Below are 25,757 nucleotides of genomic sequence, written 5' to 3' on the forward strand. Positions count from 1 at the left end.
GGAATCCGGCTTCCTCCAATAACGGAGCTGAATCAGACACTGATACCCCTGGGGGGGAAGCCGTGATTGGAGGATGACCGATCCGTCATTTCTGACGTAGGAAGAGGCTTATGATGACTAAGGGCGTGGAGTGGCTGTCAAAATTAAAAGCTAAGTATTTTCACAACACGAGTTAAATGTAAATTTCGATGAATTAAAGTGCCCCTGTTTTTTTAATAGAATTTTTAAAAACCGGGAACTTTATCATCAAAATTTACATTCACTTTAAACAATTGTACCGGACAGGTGCTAATGATCATCAATGTAATGTGAAGGTTGAAACAATGATTAATTGAAACGGAAACAGCTGTGTAGGAGGAATAAAACTGGGTGAGGAGGAACAACCAAAGTTGAGGTTGCTGAAGACAGTTTAGGGCCAGATTATAAGTGGACAGCTAAGTATTGTTCATCCTTTACTCTGAGTTTCTTATTTAAAAAAATAAATAAAATAAATAAATAAAATCACCCAAAACAGCAGAATATAAGGACATTTTTCCAACAGAAAAGGCATCTGAATTGAAAGCCTTTCAGTAGAATCCTCAGGTGCAGGACAATCACTCCATGAGCTGTCTGGCTGACATGCATATGGAAACAAGAGGACAGGAGTGTTCGCAACACAAGTGATAACTTAGGGTATGAATTCCAATACCACAATTACAATCCAAGGTTGATATCCGTTCCAGTATATTATATTTAGTTAAATCACTCACCCCTTTAGACAGAATTCAAACAGTCCAGCCGTTCCTGGCAAAACCACTCAGCACAGAAAACCTCATGGATATCAGAATCACTCGGCCCAAGATAGTCTTTGTGGGGAGGCTTTCTTCTCATCCACTATACTTTCAGGGAAATAGCTACAAATCAGCCAAATCGCCTCTACCCACTGCCGTGAACATGCAGAGTATTCAATATATATCCAGTCTCCCGGTGTGTAGGACGTCATCAAGAGGTGCCGACTCCGGACCAATGAGGCAATAGAAACCCGGCCAATCAGCTTGTCTGGTTCAAGGCAGCAGAAAACAGAAGGATCCGATCGCCGTATAAAAAGTCAACTTTATTTTGTCAATGATTAAAAAGCCAGGGACGAAAAAACAAGAGCTGGCTTATGCGTTTCGGCCCGAAAGCCGTAATCATAGCCATACTGCTCAATGCATGCACTGATATTTAAAATGGCTAAAAAGTTACAATTAGTTAATTTAAAGAGCATAATACACTCCTCCCCTATTGTTACAAAGTCACAGATATACAAATGTTACAGCATGTATTTGTAAATGAATACTAAGTAAAAGGAATCTTACAGAAAAAAAGATAAATAACTGAGAATTCAGTGGTTGGTAGCATGAACAACAATTCAATATTTAATGGCATGAAAACTTTCAAGCCATACATATATTTCACTAATAAAAAAAGTATATCATGTAAACCAATCACTCGAATACTCAGTTTACCGTGTAATATCCATATACTACAAATAAATTGAGAAAACGTTTAATAAATAAATGAAAAGAGAAAGATTTGCTTTTACAAAGCACACATGTAAAAAAGTATGCGCCGTGTCCTCATACCATTGAATATATATATATACACCGTGGATATTACTTTACCGCCCAAATAACCATATACGGAAATATCCAAAAAATGGATGGACTTTCTTTGGTATTCCATGGTAAAGCACAAACCAACCTTGTTGCAATTCATTCATTGTAGCTCTTAACATCCTCCTGAGACCCTCTCCAGACAAAAATCAAATAATCAATGTAGGGATTATAAAGCTCTATAAAGTGTCTAAAGGGATTTCCATCGCCATTCCATTCACAAATACGTGCTGTAGCATTTGCATCTGTACAAATTATCTGTGACTTTGTAATAATAGGGGCGGAGCTTTGTATGCTCCTTGAATTAACTAATTGTAACTTTTCAGCCCTTTTTATATATCAGTGCATGCATTGAGCAGTATGGCTATGACTACGGCTTTCTTGTTTTTTCGTCCCTTTAACATGTGAGCTTCTGGCGTTTTAACAATTTACGAAATAAAGTAAATTTTTTTACGCCGATTGGATCCTTCTGTTTTCTGCTGAAATGCATATGAACAAAAAAGTGAGCAGCTTTGAGAAATAATAGACTACAACAGTCCATGAAAATACAATCCCCTTAACACTGAAGTCAGACAGAAGAATCTTCATGGGTACAAGGAAAACTCCCAGCTCTTGATCGCCCTGTCAAGGCCCACACTGAGGCATATTTTAGTGATCGCGCTGAGTTCAGTCCTCAAACGAGATCCCCGTGACGTTGCTTCCAGATGACGTCATGGTAAGATGGCGGACCCTATAGGGAACTCGATGGAAGAGAACCAGACACCTAAATGCTGCACCAGTGCCAAAGATCTAGTGGTGCAACAAACTGCAAGTATTAGAGGAAACACCTTACTAGGGGAACAACAGCTGCCTTTGATGTCGCTCAGAGAAACTCAGGCAAGTCCATACACGTGATGGCTGGACAGAACTAGGAGGAGGAGGAGGAAGTACCTGAGAGGTTGCCTAAATACAGGTAACCAGGGGAGTGGGCAGTTCTCTCAACACCCCTCAGGGGAGAGGTTCTCACTGGTAACCTTTTACTAGGGAGGGCCAAGATATTATTTATTGTATTGCAAAAAGATCTGGATGTAAAATAAATTATTTAAAAGCATTTAAAAATGTCATTTTGGTAAGAAAATAAGCACCCCTGAAATAGCATCTTGAATGTGTTTTATCTTAATTCATTTGCTGTGACCAATCGCGGACAGATATAAATGAGCTCCCATGCATATCAACAGTGTTCTCCACAGAAATATTTGCTAGTCGGGTGGGGGCAATGTAACACTTTGCAAAATTATAACATTCTCTAACATTTATAAATGTTCTTTAAGCAACCCACAAATTAATTGGGACATTAAACAACTCTGTTTTGTGTAAAAAGTATTCCTTGTTCCATTGTCCCACACTCCCTAGAGAGGCCAAAAAGCTAAATGTGTAACTTAGGTTTTCAAAATGCTGCACAGTAACTATACCAGCATGTGCAGGTTGCAGTTTCCTTTTTGGAGTGTGGGACAAGTATAATTTTTACACAAAAGCAAGAGATGTTTAACTGCAGTAAAAGCAGGCAAAATAAATAATGAAAATACTTTACTTTCAAACGCTTTCAACTATACACCAATATATGTCCCTTTAACTTAATCAAATGAATGATAAAGGAACCCACAAAAAAACAAAGTGGCTGCACATGAGTGTTTACATAAAAACAAGTTAAGGAACTCGTCTCATGTTTCGTGGATGGGACGGATTGCAGCCCTGAAAAACATAATTTATGTAAGAACTTACCTGATAAATTAATTTCTTTCATATTAGCAAGAGTCCATGAGCTAGTGACGTATGGGATATACATTCCTACCAGGAGGGGCAAAGTTTCCCAAACCTCAAAATGCCTATAAATACACCCCTCACCACACCCACAACTCAGTTTAACGAATAGCCAAGAAGTGGGGTGATAAGAAAGGAGCGAAAGCATCAAAAATAAGGAATTGGAATAATTGTGCTTTATACAAAAAATCATAACCACCACAAAAAAGGGTGGGCCTCATGGACTCTTGCTAATATGAAAGAAATGAATTTATCAGGTAAGTTCTTACATAAATTATGTTTTCTTTCATGTAATTAGCAAGAGTCCATGAGCTAGTGACGCATGGGATAATAAATACCCAAGTTGTGGAACTTCCACGCAAGAGTCACTAGAGAGGGAGGGATAAAATAAAGACAGCCAATTCCGCTGAAAAATAATCCACAACCCAAAACAAAAGTTTTAATCTTAATAATGAAAAAAAATGAAATTATAAGCAGAAGAATCAAACTGAAACAGCTGCCTGAAGTACTTTTCTACCAAAAATTGCTTCAGAAGAAGAGAAAACATCAAAATGGTAGAATTTAGTAAAAGTATGCAAAGAAGACCAAGTTGTTGCTTTGCAAATCTGATCAACAGAAGCTTCATTCCTAAACGCCCAGGAAGTAGAAACTGACCTAGTAGAATGAGTTGTAATCCTTTGAGGCGGAGTTTTACCCGACTCGACATAAGCATGATGAATCAAAGACTTTAACCAAGACGCCAAAGAAATGGCGGAGGCCTTCTAACCTTTCCTGGAACCAGAAAAGATAACAAATAGACTAGAAGTCTTTCTAAAATCTTTAGTAGCTTCAACATAATATTTTAAAGCTCTTACTACATCCAAAGAATGTAAAGATCTCTCCAGAGAATTCTTAGGATTAGGACATAATGAAGGAACAACAATTTCTCTACAACCTTAGGTAAAAATTTAAATGAAGTCCGCAACACCGCCTTATCCTGATGAAAAATCAGAAAAGGAGATTCACAAGAAAGAGCAGATAACTCAGAAACTCTTCTAGCAGAAGAGATGGCCAAAAGGAACAGAACTTTCCAAGAAAGTAATTTAATATCCAGAGAATGCATAGGTTCAAACGGAGGAGCTTGTAAAGCCCTCAGAACCAAATTAAGACTCCAAGGAGGAGAAATTGACTTAATGACAGGTTTTATACGAACCAAAGCCTGTACAAAACAATGAATATCGGGAAGATTAGCAATCTTTCTGTGAAAAAGAACAGAAAGAGCAGAAATTTGTCCTTTCAAGGAACTTGCAGACAAACCTTTATCCAAACCATCCTGAAGAAACTGTAAAATTCTAGGAATTCTAAAAGAATGCCAGGAGAATTTATGAGAAGAACACCAAGAAATGTAAGTCTTCCAGACTCGATAATAAATCTTCCTAGACACAGATTTACGAGCCTGTAACATAGTATTAATTACTGAGTCAGAGAAACCTCTATGACTAAGAATCAAGCGTTCAATCTCCATACCTTCAAATTTAATGATTTGAGATCCTGATGGAAAAAGGGGCCTTGAGATAGAAGGTCTGGTCTTAACGGAAGAGTCCAAGGTTGGCAAGTGGCCATCCGAATGAGATCCGCATACCAAAACCTGTGAGGCCATGCTGGAGCCACCAGCAGTACAAATGAACGTTCCATTAGAATTTTGGAAATCACTTTTGGAAGAAGAACTAGAGGCGGAAAGATATAGGCAGGATGATAATTCCAAGTAAGCGACAATGCGTCCACTGCCTCCGCCCGAGGATCCCTGGATCTGGACAGATACCTGGGAAGTTTAGAATCTTCTGAACCAGATAAATCCTCATCAGAAACAGACAAGTCAGAATGATGACGGTCATCTAAAAATTCATCTGAAAAATGAGAAGTTTTAAAATACCTTTTACGTTTACTGGAAGGAGGAATAACAGACATAGCCTTCCTAATAGATTTAGAAACAAATTCTTTTATATTAACAGGAACATCCTGAGCATTAGATGTTGAGGGAACAACAGGTAATGGAATATTACTAATGGAAATACTATCTGCATTAGCAAGTTTATCATGACATTCATCACAAACTACAGCCGGAGGAACAGTTACCACAAGTTTACAACAAATGCACTTAACTTTGGTAGAACCAGCATCAGGCAGCGTCTTTCCAGAAGTAGATTCTGATCCAGGGTCAATTTGAGACATCTTGCAATATGTAAAAGAAAAAACAACATATAAAGCAAAATTGATCAAATTCCTTAAATGACAGTTTCAGGAATGGGAAAAAATGCCAATGAACAAGCCTCCAGCAACCAGAAGCAATGAAAAATGAGACTGAAATAATGTGAAAAAAAGGTGGAGATAAAAATGACGCCCACATTATTGGCGCTAAGTACAACGCCTAAATTTTTTGGCGCTAAGAATGACGCCACATCCGGTGACACCAACATTTTTGGCGCAAAAACGTCAAAAAAATTACGCAATCCCGAACAACTTCCGGCGTCAATTAGGGCGCCGGAAATGACAAAAATTTTTGCACCAAAAAAGTCTGCGCCAAAAATGACGCAATAAATTTAAACATTTTCAGCCCCCGTGAGCCTAACAGCCCACAGGGAAAAAAATCATTTTAAACATTTTTTAAGGTAAGAAAAAAAAAATTAACATTCATATGCATTATCCCAAATAATGAAACTGACTGTCTGAAATAAGGAATACTGATCATCCTGAATCATGGCAAATATAAGTTTAAAGACAAATATTTAGAACTTTACATATAAAAGTGCCCAACCATAGCTTAGAGCAGTGCTTTCCAAACTGTGTGTCGGGACACACTAGTGTGTCAGCAGCAGTGTGTAGGTGTGTCCCTGCTTCAGCACAATTTTTTTTTAATTTAATTTAAAAAAAATTTTTTTTTTGGTTTCTGACTTTCCGCCTGCCTGCTATGCATATCACAAGGTTGACACATGATTGATACCTAGTGGGTCACAGATCATCTTAACCAATTGGCGCAGCTCAGTGGGGACTGAAACTATTCCCATTGGCGGCTTTGGCGGCACATTGGCTCCTGACTGCACGTGTAGTCTCCTTAATCGGCTCGTGACTGCATGTGTAGTCAGTGAGTGGGACAGCAGTGTGTTTGCAGCGAGGGCAGTAGTCAGTAGGGCTCACGGAGCTCTGAGGGTGGCAGCTTAAACACTGAGCTGAAGTCAGAGGGGTTTTCTTGCAGCTAGCTCCCAGTAGTGCATTGCTGCTCCTGCTCTTGATATATGGAAAGGAAGTGGAAGCTTAAAAATGCTTGATGATGAAATGCGAGTGTCTTTATCTAATATTCCACTAAATATTCAGAAATTGTGTTCATCCCATCAACCTCATGAATCCCATTAAAATAGTAAGTAGCTATTGGTGTTATTAAACTTTTTTTTAATTCTTGCACATACAGTACTGTTACTTGTAAATACATTGTTATTATATAATTTATGTATGTGTACAAGTTAGTTTAACCTCCTTTTTGCTAGTACAACTGAATTAATTACCGTGTCGCAAAATGATGTAGGTCTAAAAAGTGTGTCACCAACATGAAAAGTTTGGAAAGCTCTGGCTTAGAGTGTCACAAAAAATAAGACTTACTTACCCCAGGACACTCATCTACATATAGTAGATAGCCAGTACTGAAACGAGAATCAGTAGAGGTAATGGTATATAAGAGTATACAGGGAGTGCAGAATTATTAGGCAAATGAGTATTTTGACCACATCATCCTCTTTATGCATGTTGTCTTACTCCAAGCTGTATAGGCTCGAAAGCCTACTACCAATTAAGCATATTAGGTGATGTGCATCTCTGTAATGAGAAGGGGTGTGGTCTAATGACATCAACACCCTATATCAGGTGTGCATAATTATTAGGCAACTTCCTTTCCTTTGGCAAAATGGGTCAAAAGAAGGACTTGACAGGCTCAGAAAAGTCAAAAATAGTGAGATATCTTGCAGAGGGATACAGCACTCTTAAAATTGCAAAGCTTCTGAAGCGTGATCATCGAACATCGGGTCGCAAGAAGCGTGTGGAAAAACCAAGGCGCAAAATAATTGCCCATGAACTGAGAAAAGTCAAGCGTGCAGCTGCCAAGATGCCACTTGCCACCAGTTTGGTCATATTTCAAGAGCTGCAACATCACTGGAGTGCCCAAAAGCACAAGGTGTGCAATACTCAGAGACATGGCCAAGGTAAGAAAGGCTGAAAGACGACCACCACTGAACAAGACACACAAGCTGAAACGTCAAGAATGGGCCAAGAAATATCTCAAGACTGATTTTTCTAAGGTTTTATGGACTGATGAAATGAGAGTGAGTCTTGATGGGCCAGATGGATGGGCCCGTGGCTGGATTGGTAAAGGGCAGAGAGCTCCAGTCCGACTCAGACGCCAGCAAGGTGGAGGTGGAGTACTGGTTTGGGCTGGTATCATCAAAGATGAGCTTGTGGGGCCTTTTCGGGTTGAGGATGGAGTCAAGCTCAACTCCCAGTCCTACTGCCAGTTTCTGGAAGACACCTTCTTCAAGCAGTGGTACAGGAAGAAGTCTGCATCCTTCAATCAAAACATGATTTTCATGCAGGACAATGCTCCATGACACGCGTCCAAGTACTCCACAGCGTGGCTGGCAAGAAAGGGTATAAAAGAAGAAAATCTAATGACATGGCCTCCTTGTTCACCTGATCTGAACCTCATTGAGAACCTGTGGTCCATCATCAAATGTGAGATTTACAAGGAGGGAAAACAGTACACCTCTCTGAACAGTGTCTGGGAGGCTGTGGTTGCTGCTGCATGCAATGTTGATGGTGAACATATCAAAACACTGACAGAATCCATGGATGGCAGGCTTTTGAGTGTCCTTGCAAAGAAAGGTGGCTATATTGGTCACTGATTTGTTTTTGTTTTGTTTTTGAATGTCAGAAATGTATATTTGTGAATGTTGAGATGTTATATTGGTTTCACTGGTAAAAATAAATAATTGAAATGGGTATATATTTGTTTTTTGTTAAGTTGCCTAATAATAATGCACAGTAATAGTCACCTGCACACACAGATATCCCCCTAAAATAGCTATAACTAAAAACAAACTAAAAACTACTTCCAAAACTATTCAGCTTTGATATTAATGAGTTTTTTGGGTTCATTGAGAACATGGTTGTTGTTCAATGATAAAATTAATCCTCAAAAATACAACTTGCCTAATAATTCTGCACTCCCTGTATCGTCGATTTGAAAAGGGAGGTAAGAGATGAATCTCTACGACCGATAACAGAGAACCTATGAAATAGATCCCGTAGAAGGAGACCATTGAATTCAAATAGGCAATACTCTCTTCACATCCCTCTGACATTCACTGCACTCTGAGAGGAAAACCGGGCTCCAGCCTGCTGCGAAGCGCATATCAACGTAGAATCTAGCACAAACTTACTTCACCACCTCCATGGGAGGCAAAGTTTGTAAAACTGAGTTGTGGGTGTGGTGAGGGGTGTATTTATAGGCATTTGAGGTTTGGAAAACTTTGCCCCTCCTGGTAGGAATGTATATCCCATACGTCACTAGCTCATGGACTCTTGCTAATTACATGAAAAAAAAATGTCCTTTCTGCCCCGACTTACATATCTATTCAGATGCCTCCCTATTAGAGTACCCAGACAACTGACTCTGTCGAACCCTGTTATTCTAGAATGCCTGTATTTCTGGGACAAAATACGCCATTCTGGTAATATTGCCCCGCACCCCTCCCCTATCACCTCTCTTGCTGGGTTACTGGCAGGATTGCAAGACACCCACCCACTGATATGGGCTCAGCTGAGTGTCAGCGTGTTCTCGGATCTCTGGCTCTCTTCACCAAGGACCGGATTTAGGCCCATTTCTCAGATTGACCCTGAACGAACCCTACCACAGTATATGACGTTTGAATTTCATAGAATCAAAAGTTTCCTGGTCAGCTGGGGGCTTCAGGCCCGCACTGGCCCGTCCCCTAACTCCTTGGGAGGCCACATGGATTCAAGGCAATAGACTTAATAGACCCATCTGCTGCCATTACACCCTTCTAGGCCTTAACCTGCAATCGGAGACAGCGGCTCACCTCCTGAGGTGGGAATCCCTGCTTTGGAGGTCAGTCACCTTAGATACGTGGGGACACACCTTGGAACGCACCCAAAAAGCTATACATTGCACAACCCTATTTGAAACCTACTATAAGCTATTGGCCCACTGGTATTACGTCCCCACTAGACTGGCTAGAATATTTCCTAGTTCATCTCCCCAATGTTGTAGAGGATGCGGCCAAAGGGGTGACTCCCTGCACATCTGGTGGGAGTGCCCCAAACTTCGCCCTCTTTGGCACAGGTGCTTTCGGGTTCTCCCCAGGCTGGGCATATCTCTTCATAGTTCACCCTCAGTCGCCCTCCTACATATAGGGGTACACACCCTCCCTAAACATCATGCATACATAAGTATATACCTTTTTATGTCCATAAAACACTTAATAGCTTGTGATTGGAAGAAAGAATCCCCACCTAGTTGGCCTAGGGTTTGCTCCTATATGGCTTATCTTTATACAATGGAGAAAGACATCTTCCACAAATTAGGTAACTCTGACCTGTTCGAACTGACTTGGGCTGACTGGAAAGGAACTTACGACACAGACTGGAAACCCAATGTGCTGTCCTCACGTTAACTGGTCACCTGCGATTGAATGACACGTACTAGGTTTAGTGCTCCCAGGTCATGGTCGTCTTTATGTATCCCCTCCCCTCCCATTTAGCAACCCTCCCCCTTCTTTCTCCTATACCCCTTTTTCAGACTTTCCTATCAGAGTCTCTTGACATCTCTGAGTCTCGCCACTAATAGTTATTTGGTACTACATTTCCCATATGGCTTATGTTTAGTCCTAGTCTATTGATACCCTAAACCGTAACTATTTATTGCCTTCAATTTTCTATATGTTTATGATGTAACGGGGGCAGATTGGACCCCCTTGTTGATTTTTTACTTGTATGTAATTTAATGTAACGTCAATAAAGCTTTTTTGAAAATTAAAAAAAAAAACAAAACAAAAAAAACAAAACAAAACAAGTTAAGACTTAAAAGGGAAAGGAAAGTCAAAATTACATTTGCAGGATTCAGATAGAGCTTGTTATTTTAAGACACTTTTAAATTCACTTCTATTATCAAATGTGCTTTGTTCTCTTGGTATCCCTTGTTGATAAAGAATACGCACATATCCTGCACTAGTTGGAGCTGCTGCTAATTGGTGTGCCTGCACACGTTTGTCTCTTGTGATTGGCTAACTAGATGTGTTCAGCTAGCTGCCAGTAGTGCAATGTTGCTCTTTTAGCAAAGGATAACAAGATAATTAAGCAAATTTGACCATAAAAGCAAAACTGGAAAGTTGTTTAAAATTGTATGCGCTATCCAAATCATGAAAGAAAATTTGCCTTTAATGATGTTATCATAGTTAAGAGCTAAAATCATTGGCCATACAGAGTTCTATATATAAATAATGTTACAATCTATTTTTTTAATTCAGAGTGTGACTTCACTTTTAACAAAGCCAAGAGCACATACAAATATGTATTTTTTTACAGTTAAAGGGACATTAACCCCCACTTTTTTCTTTCATGATTCAGATAGAGAATACAATTTTAAACAACTTTCTAATTTACTTCTATTATCTAATTTGCTTCATTCTCTTGATATTCCTTCCTGAAAAGCATATCTAGATAGGCTCAGTAGCTTCTGATTGGTGGCTGCACATAGATGCCTCATGTGATTGGCTCACCAATGTGCATTGCTATTTCTTTAACAAAGGGTATCTAAAGATTGCAGCAAATTAGATAATAGATGTAAATTGGAATGTTTAAAATTGTATTCTCTGTCTGAATCGTGAAAGAAAATTTTGGGGTTTAATGGCCCTTTAAGGAAAGAAAGCAAAGCCAACATATTGAGATGCAACTATGTGCTACAACAGTCAAATAAATAAATAACATTGGTTAAGACTAGCTGTTTACCATCTTTAAAGGAATAACAAAACTTACTTGAAACTTAAGGGGAGAGTGTTTGGCTGAAGAGTTTTGTAGGCATCTTCCACATAAAGGGGATTGAAAAATTCTGCTTTACGATCCCAGAGAAATGGCCACAAAGAATGTGTGTTTTCAAAGATTCTGTAAATGACATTTCAGTTTACAATTAAAAGCTCTGCAAAGATATACTACTGTATAGTGACACAAGAATGAAATAAAAACAGAATTTATGCTTACCTGATAAATTACTTTCTCCGATGGTGTGTCCGGTCCACGGCGTCATCCATAACTTGTGGGAATATTCTCTTCCCCAACAGGAAATGGCAAAGAGCACAGCAAAAGCTGTCCATATAGTCCCTCCTAGGCTCCGCCCACCCCATTCGACCGACGGACAGGAGAAAAAACAGGAGAAACCATAAGGTGCCATGGTGACTGTAGTTAAAGAAAGAAATTCATCAAACCTGATTAAAAAACCAGGGCGGGCCGTGGACCGGACACACTGTTGGAGAAAGTAATTTATCAGGTAAGCATAAATTCTGTTTTCTCCAACATTGGTGTGTCCGGTCCACGACGTCATCCATAACTTGTGGGAACCAATACCAAAGCTCTAGGACACGGATGAAGGGAGGGAGCCAATCAGGTTACCTAAACAGAAGGCACCACGGCTTGCAAAACCTTTCTCCCAAAAATAGCCTCCGAAGAAGCAAAAGTATCAAATTTGTAGAATTTGGCAAAAGTGTGCAGTGAAGGACCATGTGGAAGCCACAGCCCTAGTAGAGTGAGCTGTGATGCGTTCAGGAGGCTGCCATCCGGCAGTCTCGTAAGCCAATCGGATGATGCTTTTTAGCCAAAAGGAAAGAGAGGTAGCAGTAGATTTTTGACCTCTCCTCTTGCCAGAATAAACGACAAACAGAGAAGACGTTTGTCTGAAATCCTTTGTTGCTTCTAAATAGAACTTTAAAGCACGAACTACATCTAAATTGTGTAACAAACGTTCCTTCTTTGAAACTGGATTCGGACACAAAGAAGGCACAACTATTTCCTGGTTAATATTCTTGTTGGAAACAACCTTTGGAAGGAAACCAGGTTTAGTACGCAAAAACAACCTTATCTGAATGGAACACCAGATAGGGCGGATTACACTGCAAAGCAGATAACTCAGAAACTCTTCTAGCAGAAGAAATAGCAACCAAAAACAGAACTTTCCAAGATAACATCTTGATATCTATGGAATGTAGAGGTTCAAACGGAACCCCTTGAAGAACTGAAAGAACTAAATTCAGACTCCAGGGAGGAGTCAAAGGTCTGTAAACAGGCTTGATCCTGACCAAAGCCTGAACAAAAGCTTGAACATCAGGCACAGCTGCCAGTCGTTTGTGTAACAAGAGAGATAAAGCAGAAATCTGTCCCTTTAGAGAACTCGCTGATAATCCCTTATCCAAACCTTCTTGTAGAAAGGAAAGGATCCTAGGAATTTTGATCTTACTCCATGAGAATCCCTTGGATTCACACCAACAGATATATCTTTTCCATATTTTATGGTAAATTTTTCTAGTTACAGGTTTTCTGGCTTGTACCAGAGTATCTATTACAGAATCCGAAAACCCACGCTTAGATAAAATCAAGTGTTCAATTTCCAAGCCGTTAGCTGGAGGGAAACTAGATTTGGATGTTCGAATGGACCTTGTACTAGAAGATCCTGTCTCAAAGGTAGCTTCCATGGTGGAGCCGATGACATATTCACCAGGTCTGCATACCAAGTCCTGCGTGGCCACGCAGGAGCTATCAAGATCACCAAGGCCCTCTCCTGCTTGATCCTGGCTACCAGCCTGGGAATGAGAGGAAACGGTGGAAACACATAAGCTAGGTTGAAGGTCCAAGGCGCTACTAATGCATCCACTAGAGTCGCCTTGGGATCCCTGGATCTGGACCTGTAGCAAGGAACCTTGAAGTTCTGACGAGACGCCATCAGATCCATGTCTGGAATGCCCCATAATTGAGTCAACTGGGCAAATATCTCCGGGTGGAGTTCCCACTCCCCCGGATGGAATGTCTGACGACTCAGATAATCCGCCTCCCAGTTTTCCACTCCTGGGATATGGATCGCAGATAGGTGGCAGGAGTGATCCTCCGCCCATTTTATGATTTTGGTCACTTCTCTCATCGCCAGGGAACTCCTTGTTCCCCCCTGATGGTTGATGTAAGCAACAGTCGTCATGTTGTCTGATTGGAATCTTATGAATCTGGCCTTTGCTAGTTGAGGCCAAGCCCTGAGAGTATTGAATATCGCTCTCAGTTCCAGAATGTTTATCGGGAGAAGAGACTCTTCCCGAGACCATAGCCCCTGAGCTTTCAGGGAGTCCCAGACCGCGCCCCAGCCCACTAGACTGGCGTCGGTCGTGACGATGACCCACTCTGGTCTGCGGAAGCTCATTCCCTGGGACAGGTGATCCTGGGTTAGCCACCAACGGAGTGAGTCTCTGGTCTTCTGATCTACTTGAATCACTGGAGACAAGTCTGTATAGTCCCCATTCCACTGTTTCAGCATGCACAGTTGTAATGGTCTTGGATGAATTCGCGCAAAAGGAACTATGTCCATTGCTGCAACCATCAACCCTACTACTTCCATGCACTGAGCTATGGAAGGTCGTGGAACAGAGTGAAGAACTTGACAAGCGTTTAGAAGTTTTGACTTTCTGACATCTGTCAGGAAAATCTTCATTTCTAAAGAATCTATTATTGTCCCCAAGAAAGGAACTCTTGTCGACGGAGACAGGGAACTTTTTTCTATGTTCACCTTCCATCCGTGAGATCTGAGAAAGGCCAGAACGATGTCTGTGTGAGCCTTTGCCTTTGAAAGAGACGACGCTTGTATCAGAATGTCGTCCAAGTAAGGTGCCACTGCAATGCCCCTTGGTCTTAGAACCGCTAGAAGGGACCCGAGTACCTTTGTGAAAATCCTTGGAGCAGTGGCTAGCCCGAATGGGAGAGCCACAAACTGGTAATGTTTGTCCAGCAAGGCGAACCTTAGGAACTGATGATGATCTTTGTGGATAGGAATATGTAGATACGCATCCTTTAGATCCACGGTAGTCATAAATTGACCCTCCTGGATTGTAGGTAAAATCGTTCGAATGGTTTCCATTTTGAACGATGGCACTCTGAGAAATTTGTTTAGGATCTTTAAATCCAGAATTGGTCTGAAAGTTCCCTCTTTTTTGGGAACTACAAACAGATTTGAGTAAAAACCCATTCCTTGTTCCACGGTTGGAACTGGGTGTATCACTCCCATTTTTAACAGGTCTTCTACACAATGTAAGAATGCCTGTCTCTTTATTTGGTTTGAAGATAAGTGAGACATGTGGAACCTTCCCCTTGGGGGTAGTTCCTTGAATTCCAGAAGATAACCCTGAGAAACTATTTCTAGTGCCCAGGGGTCCTGAACATCTCTTGCCCAAGCCTGAGCAAAGAGAGAGAGTCTGCCCCCTACTAGATCTGGTCCCGGATCGGGGGCTACTCCTTCATGCTGTTTTGGTAGCAGCAGCAGGCTTCTTGGCCTGCTTACCCTTCTTCCAGCCTTGCATCGGTTTCCAAGCTGGTTTGGTTTGTGAAGCATTACCCTCTTGTCTGGAGGCTGCAGAGTTGGAGGCCGGTCCGTTCCTGAAATTGCGAAAGGAACGAAAATTAGACTTATTCTTGGCCTTCAAAGGCCTATCTTGTGGAAGGGCGTGGCCCTTACCCACAGTGATGTCTGAGATAATCTCTTTCAATTCTGGCCCAAAAAGGGTTTTACCCTTGAAAGGGATATTAAGCAATTTTGTCTTGGAAGATACATCCGCTGACCAAGACTTTAGCCAGAGCGCTCTGCGCGCCACAATTGCAAACCCTGATTTTTTCGCCGCTAATCTTGCTAACTGCAAAGTGGCATCTAAAATAAAGGAATTAGCTAACTTAAGTGCGTGAATTCTGTCCATAACCTCCTCATACGGAGTCTCTCTACTGAGCGACTTTTCTAGTTCCTCGAACCAGAACCACGCTGCTGTAGTGACAGGAATAATGCACGAAATAGGTTGCAGGAGGTAAACTTGCTGTACAAAAATCGTTTTAAGCAAACCCTCCAATTTTTTATCCATAGGATCTTTGAAAGCGCAATTATCCTCGATAGGAATAGTAGTGCGCCTGGCTAGTGTAGAAACTGCCCCCTCGACCTTAGGGACTGTCTGCCATAAGTCCTTTCTGGGGTCAACCATAGGAAATAATTTCTTAAATATAGGAGGGGGGACAAAAGGTATGCCGGGCTTCTCCCACTCCTTATTCACTATGTCCGCCACCCGCTTGGGTATAGGAAAAGCATCGGGGTGCACCGGAACCTCTAGGAACTTGTCCATCTTGCACAATTTTTCTGGAATGACCAGGTTGTCACAATCATCCAGAGTAGATAGCACCTCCTTAAGCAGTGCGCGGAGATGCTCTAATTTAAATTTAAATGTCACAACATCAGGTTCTGCCTGTTGAGAAATTCTACCTGAATCAGAAATTTCCCCATCTGACAAAACCTCCCTCATGGCCACTTCAGATTGGTGTGAGGGTATGACAGAGCAATTATCATCAGCGCCCTACTGCTCTACAGTGTTTAAAACAGAGCAATCGCGCTACTACTTTCAGACCCACACACATGCAGCTGCATGTCCTGCTCTCAAAAGTAACTGCGCAGTAATGGCGCGAAAATGAGGCTCTGCCTACTACAGAGAAGGCCCTTCCTGACTGGGAAGGTTCAGCGGCAAAGAGAATGACTGGGGTAAGCGGAGCCTAGGAGGGACTATATGGACAGCTTTTGCTGTGCTCTTTGCCATTTCCTGTTGGGGAAGAGAATATTCCCACAAGTTATGGATGACGCCGTGGACCGGACACACCAATGTTGGAGAAATATATATATATATATACATACATACATACATACATACACACACACACATATATATATACTGTGTATATATATATATATATATATATATATACACACACACATATATACATACATATATACATACATATATACATATTACATATATACATACATATATATATATATATGTATATATATATATATATATATATATATAAACAATCCAAGATGTGAATACGCCCTCCTGGGGTCAACCAACCGGTCCCTCAGGGATCAAAACTCCCCTTCTTCAGAACACAAATAACACACACAAACCGTGCTTAAATAGAGTGAAACACAAAACAGGTAACTCCTCCTTCCTGTCAAAAAAGGCTCCAAACTGGCCAGATGCGGTGACTAACCTTTGACTAACCTTTCCATTTTTGCTTTTAATATTAGCTGAGAGCTTGTGAGTGCTGGGTTTTCTCTGTGTGTTGTATTAATTTGTTTTGTAATTTTCCCTATGGTTCTTGCACATAGACCTGTCTGGGGTTAACTGCTTGTGGCTCTGGGGACAGCACAGCTTCCTGTGAGTGCCAGTGGCACCCAGGGCTGAGCATGTTGCAGGGTCATGGGATGTGTACCCGGTCCGGTATGAGAGTGCAGTTCCCTTCCGTGTTTTGTATATATATATATATATATATATATATATATATATACATACATACATACATACATACACACACATACACACATCATTCTTTGTTACAGATAGTAATCAATATGTCACATTAACACCCATCATTATAGCAATTTTATTATCTTATAATACCATTTCACTGTCATGTGTTAGAGTCACCTATAAGGGTGGGGAACTCAATACTGGTCTAGGGGGTACCGTTGCGATAGCGCAAATTATCTCTAATCCGCTTCATTGCCCATACCATAGACAAGGACTGGTGGTGTATCCCTCGTCCAAAGGCGAGAGGAACACCCCCATCCACAACCATCCAGTGCCCCATCCCAAGAGTGACACATTACAAGGATATATTATATTATGTTAATGCACCAAAATAAGACACAGAGTTCAGTCCCTTAGGATTTATGGTATCCAGCCTGTACATCCATTCCGCCTCCCTTTTGAGAAGCAGCTTATTTCTGTCTCCACCTCGTGACAGTTTAGGGATGTGATCAATGAGAATCATTTTGATTGAAGAAACAGGATGTTTGGCCACCAATCAGTGGCGTGCCACTGATTGGTCGGATTCTCCTTTCTTTATGGCCTGTCTTAAAGCCGTTCGATGGTTGGCCATTCTTTCTCTGATCGTCCCCTGGGTCTTCCCAACATAGTGCAAACCACATGGGCATATCAACATATAGACAACGTGGGTAGTGGTGCACGTTATGGAGTGATTGATAGTGTACTTCCAATTACAATGTGGATGGTTAAATTTTTTTGAAGCTATCATTCCATTGCAGGTGGTGCAATTAGGGCACAGAAAGCAGCCCTTCCGTGGTACCTTCATATCATCATCTGAGTAACACTTTATGGGATCTGAAATGACTAAAAGTCCCTGAGATTAGTGTTGCGTATGTAGCCTACTATGGGGTTAGTGTTCTTGGCAAATTTTAGCTTAGGATCCGAGAGTAGGATGTGCCAGTGTTCTTTTATCGATTGTCCAACCTTGGACGTGTTGGGGGCAAAAGTAGTGGTAAAGATGATGATGTTCTCAGTGTTTTGTGGTCTTGTTTTCTTTCGCAATAGTGTCTCGTGTGACATCTTTAACTTGTTCCTTCACTGTGTCCAGAACAGTCGGTGAGTATCCCCTCTTCATGAATCTATTTTGCATCTCTTGCACTTGTGACTCCCCCTCCTCTCTGCTAGAATTATTCCTTATCGCTCTGATGAATTGTGATTTTATAATACCTCTAACCAGGGATGGGGGATGGCAGCTATTAGACATAAGTAAGGAGTTCCGGTCTGTGGGTTTGGAATACAAGGTCGTTTCAAGTCCCATCTGACCCTTTACAATAAGTTGGTCCAAGAATTCAATTTGTTTATCACTGTAAGACATCTTAAACCTCACGGTTGTGTCAGTATTATTGAATTCATGAAACCACAACTGTAAACTTTCAACACACCCTCTCCAAATAAGTAGAATGTCGTCGATGTACCTCCTGTAGAACATTACCTGAGGTACACCCTTAGACCATAAAAACTTAATTTTCAAAACCTGCCATAAATAGATTGGCATACGATGTGGCCATATTCAACCCCATCGCCGTGTCCGCTAACTGAAGAAGAAAGGATCTCTCGAATTTAAAATAATTTTTAGTTAAGCAGAATTCAGCCAATTGAACCACAAATTCTATGGGTGGGCCCACATATTTATCAGAAGCCACCAGCTGTTCCCTCATAGTGTCTAGGCCTGCCTGATAAGGAATTATGGTGTACAGACTATTCACACCCAACACCACTAACAAATCATTGGCTTTGATCTTTATCTCTTTCAATAATCTTAAGAGTTCACTTGAGTCCAATAAAAAAAAAAGCTCTGTTGTTCTGTACTACTGGTTGCCACAAAAAAATCAATGTATTGAGCCGTCAGTTGTAAGAGTGAATCTCTAGAGGAAACAATTGGGCGTCCCGGGGTCTTGTCTAAGGTTTTATGTATCTTCGGTATAGAGTACAGGATAGGGATCCTAGGGAAACTTGTTACCATTTGTTTACCCAGAGATTCAGTCAAATATCATTGTGAGACACCAAAACTAATAAGCACCTCTAACTGCTTCTTAAATCTATCTGTAGGGCCATACAGAAGTTTTTCGTAAGTGTTAGAGTCGTTCAATTACGACATAATGTCCTCAAGGTAGTCGACATAGTCAAGCAGACCAATCAATATAGTTCTATCGTTCTGAAGACTCTTAATGGCCTGACGTTGGGCTCTAGTCAAATTATCCTTCCACTTAATTCTGGGAAATCTATCAAGTTCTTGTTCCTGCACCATCCTTATAAAGGTTTTTATGCTGGCACTACAATTGAAAGGATAAAAATTATTTTCCCGTCCTGTAATATGGAATCCCCTTCCTGACATCCTCTCCTGATATTGAAAAAAAACTATTTAACCTTAAGTTGTCTTAAATCTATTTACATCAATCAAAAAGTCAAGTTATCTCATTCTTTTATTCGGGACAAAGGAAAGACCCTTGTTTAACAAGCTGGTTTCCTGTTCATTAAGAATGTGGGAACTTAAGTTTATGACTATATTACACTCGTCAGTTATCTGACAATGCGTGGAGGTCTGTGACTGACCCTTCTGCATCCTGAGAAATGGTCGCTTCGACCACCTCCCCCCCGTGATCGGGTTTGTACCCCTAAAAAAGGTATATTGTTGTTAATGTTTCTACGACCAAAGGAGTGGGTTTCTGGGCTACCTATCTCACCCCCAGTGATCTCCCTGTCTGTATCGGATGAGTCAGCCCCACTCAAGTCAATTGTCTCAAAAGTGACCCATCTAGGTTTTTGTCTTCTCTGTGGTTGTCCCTCACTAGAGTTGGTGAGCCATCTATATACCCTACCCTTTTCGTAGTCTGTTTTAACAGTGTCAAGCTTTCTGTTTTTGAATACTATCAGTTAGTTTCTGTATGTATCTATTTGCACTCCCAGTTTGTGGAGCCAATCTTCTCTAGTATCCTCAACAAGTGTTCGCTTGTGCACTTCTTCAAAAGATTTAATCTCACTTTTTACCATCTGTAATAGTCACTTCTTCAATGACCAAAAGTACCAAGTCTAGCAAATACTTGAGGAAATTGCACCATTTACGTTTAAAAATCTGGGTTCTCTCTACCAAATGTAGGAATATTCTGTATTCTAAACCCTCTAGGTGTCTGGTTAAGACGAAAATATTCAGATAAATAGCTATCATGTAGGGAAAGATAGACTTCCCTTTTTCTTAATTTTAGCAGAGAGAAATATAAATTTGTAGGGGTCTCACTTACTGTGCGTAAAATGGGTGCAAACAGAATCCTGTCTGCGTCCTCACTCGAGAATGATACAACATCCACTCCCGGATTATAATAAGCTTTATACGTACAACAATTGTGAACAAAAAGGGGATCACTAGTGTCTACAGTTACCCCGTGTATTAAAACAACTCACCATTAATAAACCTAGTTCTACATTGTATGTTAAAGCACAATTTACAATGTACCTCGTTCCATATATTTCTTATATGACGCATAGTGTGTGCAGTGCTTCACTATACGTGTTTACTTATACTTATGCCGGAAGTTGCGTCACTTCCGGGTGCACCGGAACTCTACCATCGTGACGTCACTTCCATGACAAATATTTACAATATCACACATGCAATGCGGTGTCAGTGTTTACATGACAAGTAAGCCTAAACCATAGCGATGTCAGACGACAATTAGAACAGCCAGTAAGAATATACCAACAAACATTACGTGGTCAACCATTTTAACATGTCAAAAAAATGGACAAAACAATAAGTTAATGCTCAGAGGATCGGCAGCAGGGTTACATCTCTTAATCCACGAATATAATTCTTCTTACAAGAGGGGGTTTAGTGCATATATATATATAATTATATACATCATTGTTTGTTACAGATAGTAATCAATATGTCACATTAACACCCATCATTACAGAAATTTTACCTTGCAATACCATTTCACTGTCATGTGTTAGAGTCACCTATAAGGGTGGGGAACTCAATACTGGTCTAGGGGGTACTGTGGCGATAGCGCAAATTATCTCTAATCCGCATCATTGCTCATACCTTAGAAAATGGCCTTTTTGACAGGAAGAAGGAGGTACCCGTTTGTGTTTTACTCTATTTAAGAACGGTTTGTGTGTGTTATTTGTGTTCTGAAGAAGGGGCAGTTTTGTTACCAGAAACTTCAATAAATTTGACTGATTGCTTTGAAGAAAACAGAATTTATGCTTACCTGATAAATTACTTTCTCCAACGGTATGTCCGGTCCACAGCGTCATCCTTACTTGTGGGAAATATCTCTTCCCCAACAGGAAATGGCAAAGAGTCCCAGCAATGCTGGCCATATAGTCCCTCCTAGGCTCCGCCCACCCCAGTCATTCGACCGACGGACAGGAGGAAAAATATAGGAGAAACCATATGGTACCGTGGTGACTGTAGTTAGAGAAAATAATTCATCAGACCTGATTAAAAAACCAGGGCGGGCCGTGGACCGGACACACCGTTGGAGAAAGTAATTTATCAGGTAAGCATAAATTCTGTTTTCTCCAACATTGGTGTGTCCGGTCCACGGCGTCATCCTTACTTGTGGGAACCAATACCAAAGCTTTAGGACACGGATGAAGGGAGGGAGCAAATCAGGTTACCTAAACGGAAGGCACCACAGCTTGCAAAACCTTTCTCCCACAAAATAGCCTCCGAAGAAGCAAAAGTATTTGATCAACAGAAGCCTCGTTCTTGAAGGCCCATGTGGAAGCCACAGCCCTAGTGGAGTGAGCTGTGATTCTTTCAGGAGGCTGCAGTCCGGCAGTCTCGTAAGCCAATCGGATGATGCTTTTAAGCCAAAAGGAAAGAGAGGTAGAAGTCGCTTTTTGACCTCTCCTTTTACCAGAATAGACGACAAACAGAGAAGATGTTTGTCTGAAATCTTTTGTAGCTTCTAAATAGAATTTTAGAGCACGGACTACGTCCAAATTGTGTAACAAACGTTCCTTCTTTGAAACTGGATTCGGACACAAAGAAGGTACAACTATCTCCTGGTTAATATTTTTGTTAGAAACAACCCTTGGAAGAAAACCAGGCTTTGTACGCAAAACCACCTTATCTGCATGGAACACCAGATAGGGCGGAGCACACTGCAGAGCAGATAACTCTGAAACTCTTCTAGCAGAAGAAATAGCAACCAAAAACAAAACTTTCCAAGATAACAACTTAATATCTATGGAATGTAGAGGTTCAAACGGAACCCCTTGAAGAACTGAAAGAACTAAATTTAAACTCCAGGGAGGAGTCAAAGGTCTGTAAACAGGCTTGATCCTAACCAGAGCCTGAACAAATGCTTGAACATCTGGCATAGCTGCCAGTCGTTTGTGTAGTAAGACAGATAAAGCAGAAATCTGTCCCTTTAGAGAACTCGCAGATAATCCTTTATCCAAACCTTCTTGCAGAAAGGAAAGAATTTTAGGAATTTTTATCTTATTCCAAGGTAATCCCTTGGATTCACACCAGCAGATATATCTTTTCCATATCTTATGGTAAATCTTTCTAGTTACCGGTTTTCTGGCCTGAACCAGAGTATCAATCACAGAATCTGAAAACCCACGCTTTGATAGAATCAAGCATTCAATCTCCAAGCCGTCAGCTGGAGGGAGACCAGATTTGGATGTTCGAATGGACCCTGAACAAGAAGGTCCCGTCTCAAAGGTAGCTTCCATGGTGGAACCGATGACATATTCACCAGGTCTGCATACCAAGTCCTGCGTGGCCACGCAGGGGCTATCAAGATCACCGAGGCCCTCTCCTGTTTGATCCTGGCTACCTGCCTGGGAATGAGAGGAAACGGTGGAAACACATAAGCTAGGTTGAAGGTCCAAGGCGCTACTAGTGCATCCACTAGAGTCGCCTTGGGATCCCTGGATCTGGACCTGTAGCAAGGAACCTTGAAGTTCTGACGAGACGCCATCAGATCCATGTCTGGAATGCCCCATAATTGAGTCAATTGGGCAAAAATCTCCGGGTGGAGTTCCCACTCCCCCGGATGGAATGTCTGACGACTCAGATAATCCGCTTCCCAGTTTTCCACACCTGGGATGTGGATCGCAGATAGATGGCAGGAGTGATTCTCCGCCCATTGTATTATTTTGGTTACTTCTTTCATCGCCAGGGAACTCCTTGTTCCCCCCTGATGATTGATATACGCAACAGTCGTCATGTTGTCTGATTGGAATCTTATGAATCTGGCCTTTGCAAGCTGAGGTCAAGCCCTGAGAGCATTGAATATCGCTCTTAGTTCCAGAATGTTTATCGGGAGAAGAAACTCTTCCCGAGACCATAGTCCCTGAGCTTTCAGGGATTCCCAGACCGCACCCCAGCCCACTAGACTGGCGTCGGTCGTGACAATGACCCACTCTGGTCCACTGTTTCAGCATGCACAGTTGTAATGGTCTTAGATGAATTTGCGCAAAAGGAACTATGTCCATTGCTGCAACCATCAACCCTACTACTTCCATGCACTGAGCTATGGAAGGACGTGGAACAGAATGAAGAACTTGACAAGCGCTTAGAAGTTTTGACTTTCTGACATCTGTCAGAAAGATCCTCATTTCTAAGGAATCTATTATTGTTCCCAAGAAGGGAACTCTTGTTGACGGAGACAGAGAACTTTTTTCTATGTTCACCTTCCATCCGTGAGATCTGAGAAAGGCCAGAAAGATGTCTCTATGAGCCTTTGAATTTGAAAGGGACGACGCTTGTATTAGAATGTCGTCCAAGTATGGTACTACTGCAATGCCCCTCGGTCTTAGAACCGCTAGAAGGGACCCGAGTACCTTTGTGAAAATCCTTGGAGCAGTGGCTAATCCGAATGGGAGGGCCACAAACTGGTAATGTTTGTCCAGAAAGGCGAACCTTAGGAACTGATGATGTTCTTTGTGTATAGGAATATGTAGGTACGCATCCTTTAGATCCACGGTAGTCATAAATTGACCTTCCTGGATAGTGGGTAGAATCGTTCGAATGGTTTCCATTTTGAACGATGGTACCCTAAGAAATTTGTTTAGGATCTTTAAATCCAGAATTGGTCTGAAGGTTCCCTCTTTTTTGGGAACCACAAACAGATTTGAGTAAAATCCCATTCCTTGTTCCGTCATTGGAACTGGGTGTATCACTCCCATCTTTAACAGGTCTTCTACACAATGTAAGAACGCCTGTCTCCTTATTTGGTTTGAGGATAAGTGAGACATGTGGAACCTTCCCCTTGGGGGTAGTTCCTTGAATTCCAGAAGATAACCCTGAGAAACTATTTCTAGCGCCCAGGGATCCTGAACATCTCTTGCCCAAGCCTGAGCAAAGAGAGAGAGTCTGCCCCCCACTAGATCCGGTCCCGGATTGGGAGCTACTCCTTCATGCTGTTTTGTTAGCGGTAGCAGGCTTCTTGGTCTGCTTACCCTTGTTCCAGCCTTGCATCGGTTTCCAGGCTGTTTTGGACTGTGAGGCATTACCCTCTTGCTTAGAGGATGCAGAATTAGAGGCCGGTCCGTTCCTGAAATTATGAAAGGAACGAAAATTAGACTTATTCTTGGCCTTGAAAGGCCTATCTTGTGGGAGGGCGTGACCCTTTCCCCCAGTGATGTCTGAGATAATCTCTTTCAATTCTGGTCCAAAGAGAGTTTTACCCTTGAAGGGGATGTTAAGCAATTTTGTCTTGGATGATACATCCGCTGACCAAGACTTTAGCCAAAGCGCTCTGCGCGCCACAATTGCAAACCCTGAATTTTTTGCCGCTAATCTAGCTAATTGCAAAGCGGCATCTAAAATAAAAGAGTTAGCCAACTTAAGTGCGTGAACTCTGTCCATAACCTCCTCATATGGAGTCTCTCTACTGAGCGACTTTTCTAGTTCCTCGAACCAGAACCACGCTGCTGTAGTGACAGGAACAATGCACGAAATGGGTTGTAGAAGGTAACCTTGCTGTACAAAAATCTTTTTAAGCAAATCTTCCAATTTTTTATCCATAGGATCTGTGAAAGCACAACTATCCTCGATAGGAATAGTAGTGCGCTTGTTTAGAGTAGAAACTGCCCCCTTGACCTTAGGGACTGTCTGCCATAAGTCCTTTCTGGGGTCGACCATAGGAAATAATTTCTTAAATATAGGAGGGGGAACAAAAGGTATGCCGGGCTTCTCCCACTCCTTATTCACTATGTCCGCCACCCGCTTGGGTATAGGAAAAGCGTTGGGGTGCACCGGAACCTCTAGGAACTTGTCCATCTTGCATAATTTCTCTGGAATGACCAAGTTGTCACAATCATCCAGAGTAGATAATACCTCCTTAAGCAGTGCGCGGAGATGTTCTAATTTAAATTTAAATGTCACAACATCAGGTTCAGCCTGTTGAGAAATTTTTCCTGAATCTGAAATTTCCCCATCTGACAAAACCTCCCTCATGGCCCCTTCAGATTGGTGTGAGGGTATGACAGAACAATTATCATCAGCGCCCTCCTGCTCTTCGGTGTTTAAAACAGAGCAATCACGCTTTCTCTGATATGCAGGCATTTTGGATAAAATATTTGCTATGGAGTTATCCATTACAGCCGTCAATTGTTGCATGGTAATAAGCATTGGCGCGCTAGAAGTACTAGG

General features: G+C 41.5%; 1 protein-coding gene across 1 annotated transcript in view; it reads right to left on the reverse strand.

Moving 5' to 3' along the window:
• Positions 1–25,757, reverse strand: part of MTMR8 (myotubularin related protein 8) — a 257,972-nt gene that overhangs the window by 65,090 nt on the left and 167,125 nt on the right. Inside the window, exon 12 of the mRNA XM_053699222.1 lies at positions 11,511–11,636. Coding sequence (XP_053555197.1) covers positions 11,511–11,636 — 126 coding nt within the window. The remainder of the gene's footprint in view (positions 1–11,510; positions 11,637–25,757) is intronic.

The sequence above is a fragment of the Bombina bombina genome, chromosome 1, assembly GCF_027579735.1.
Source record: "Bombina bombina isolate aBomBom1 chromosome 1, aBomBom1.pri, whole genome shotgun sequence".
In the NCBI taxonomy this organism is placed as follows: domain Eukaryota; kingdom Metazoa; phylum Chordata; class Amphibia; order Anura; family Bombinatoridae; genus Bombina; species Bombina bombina.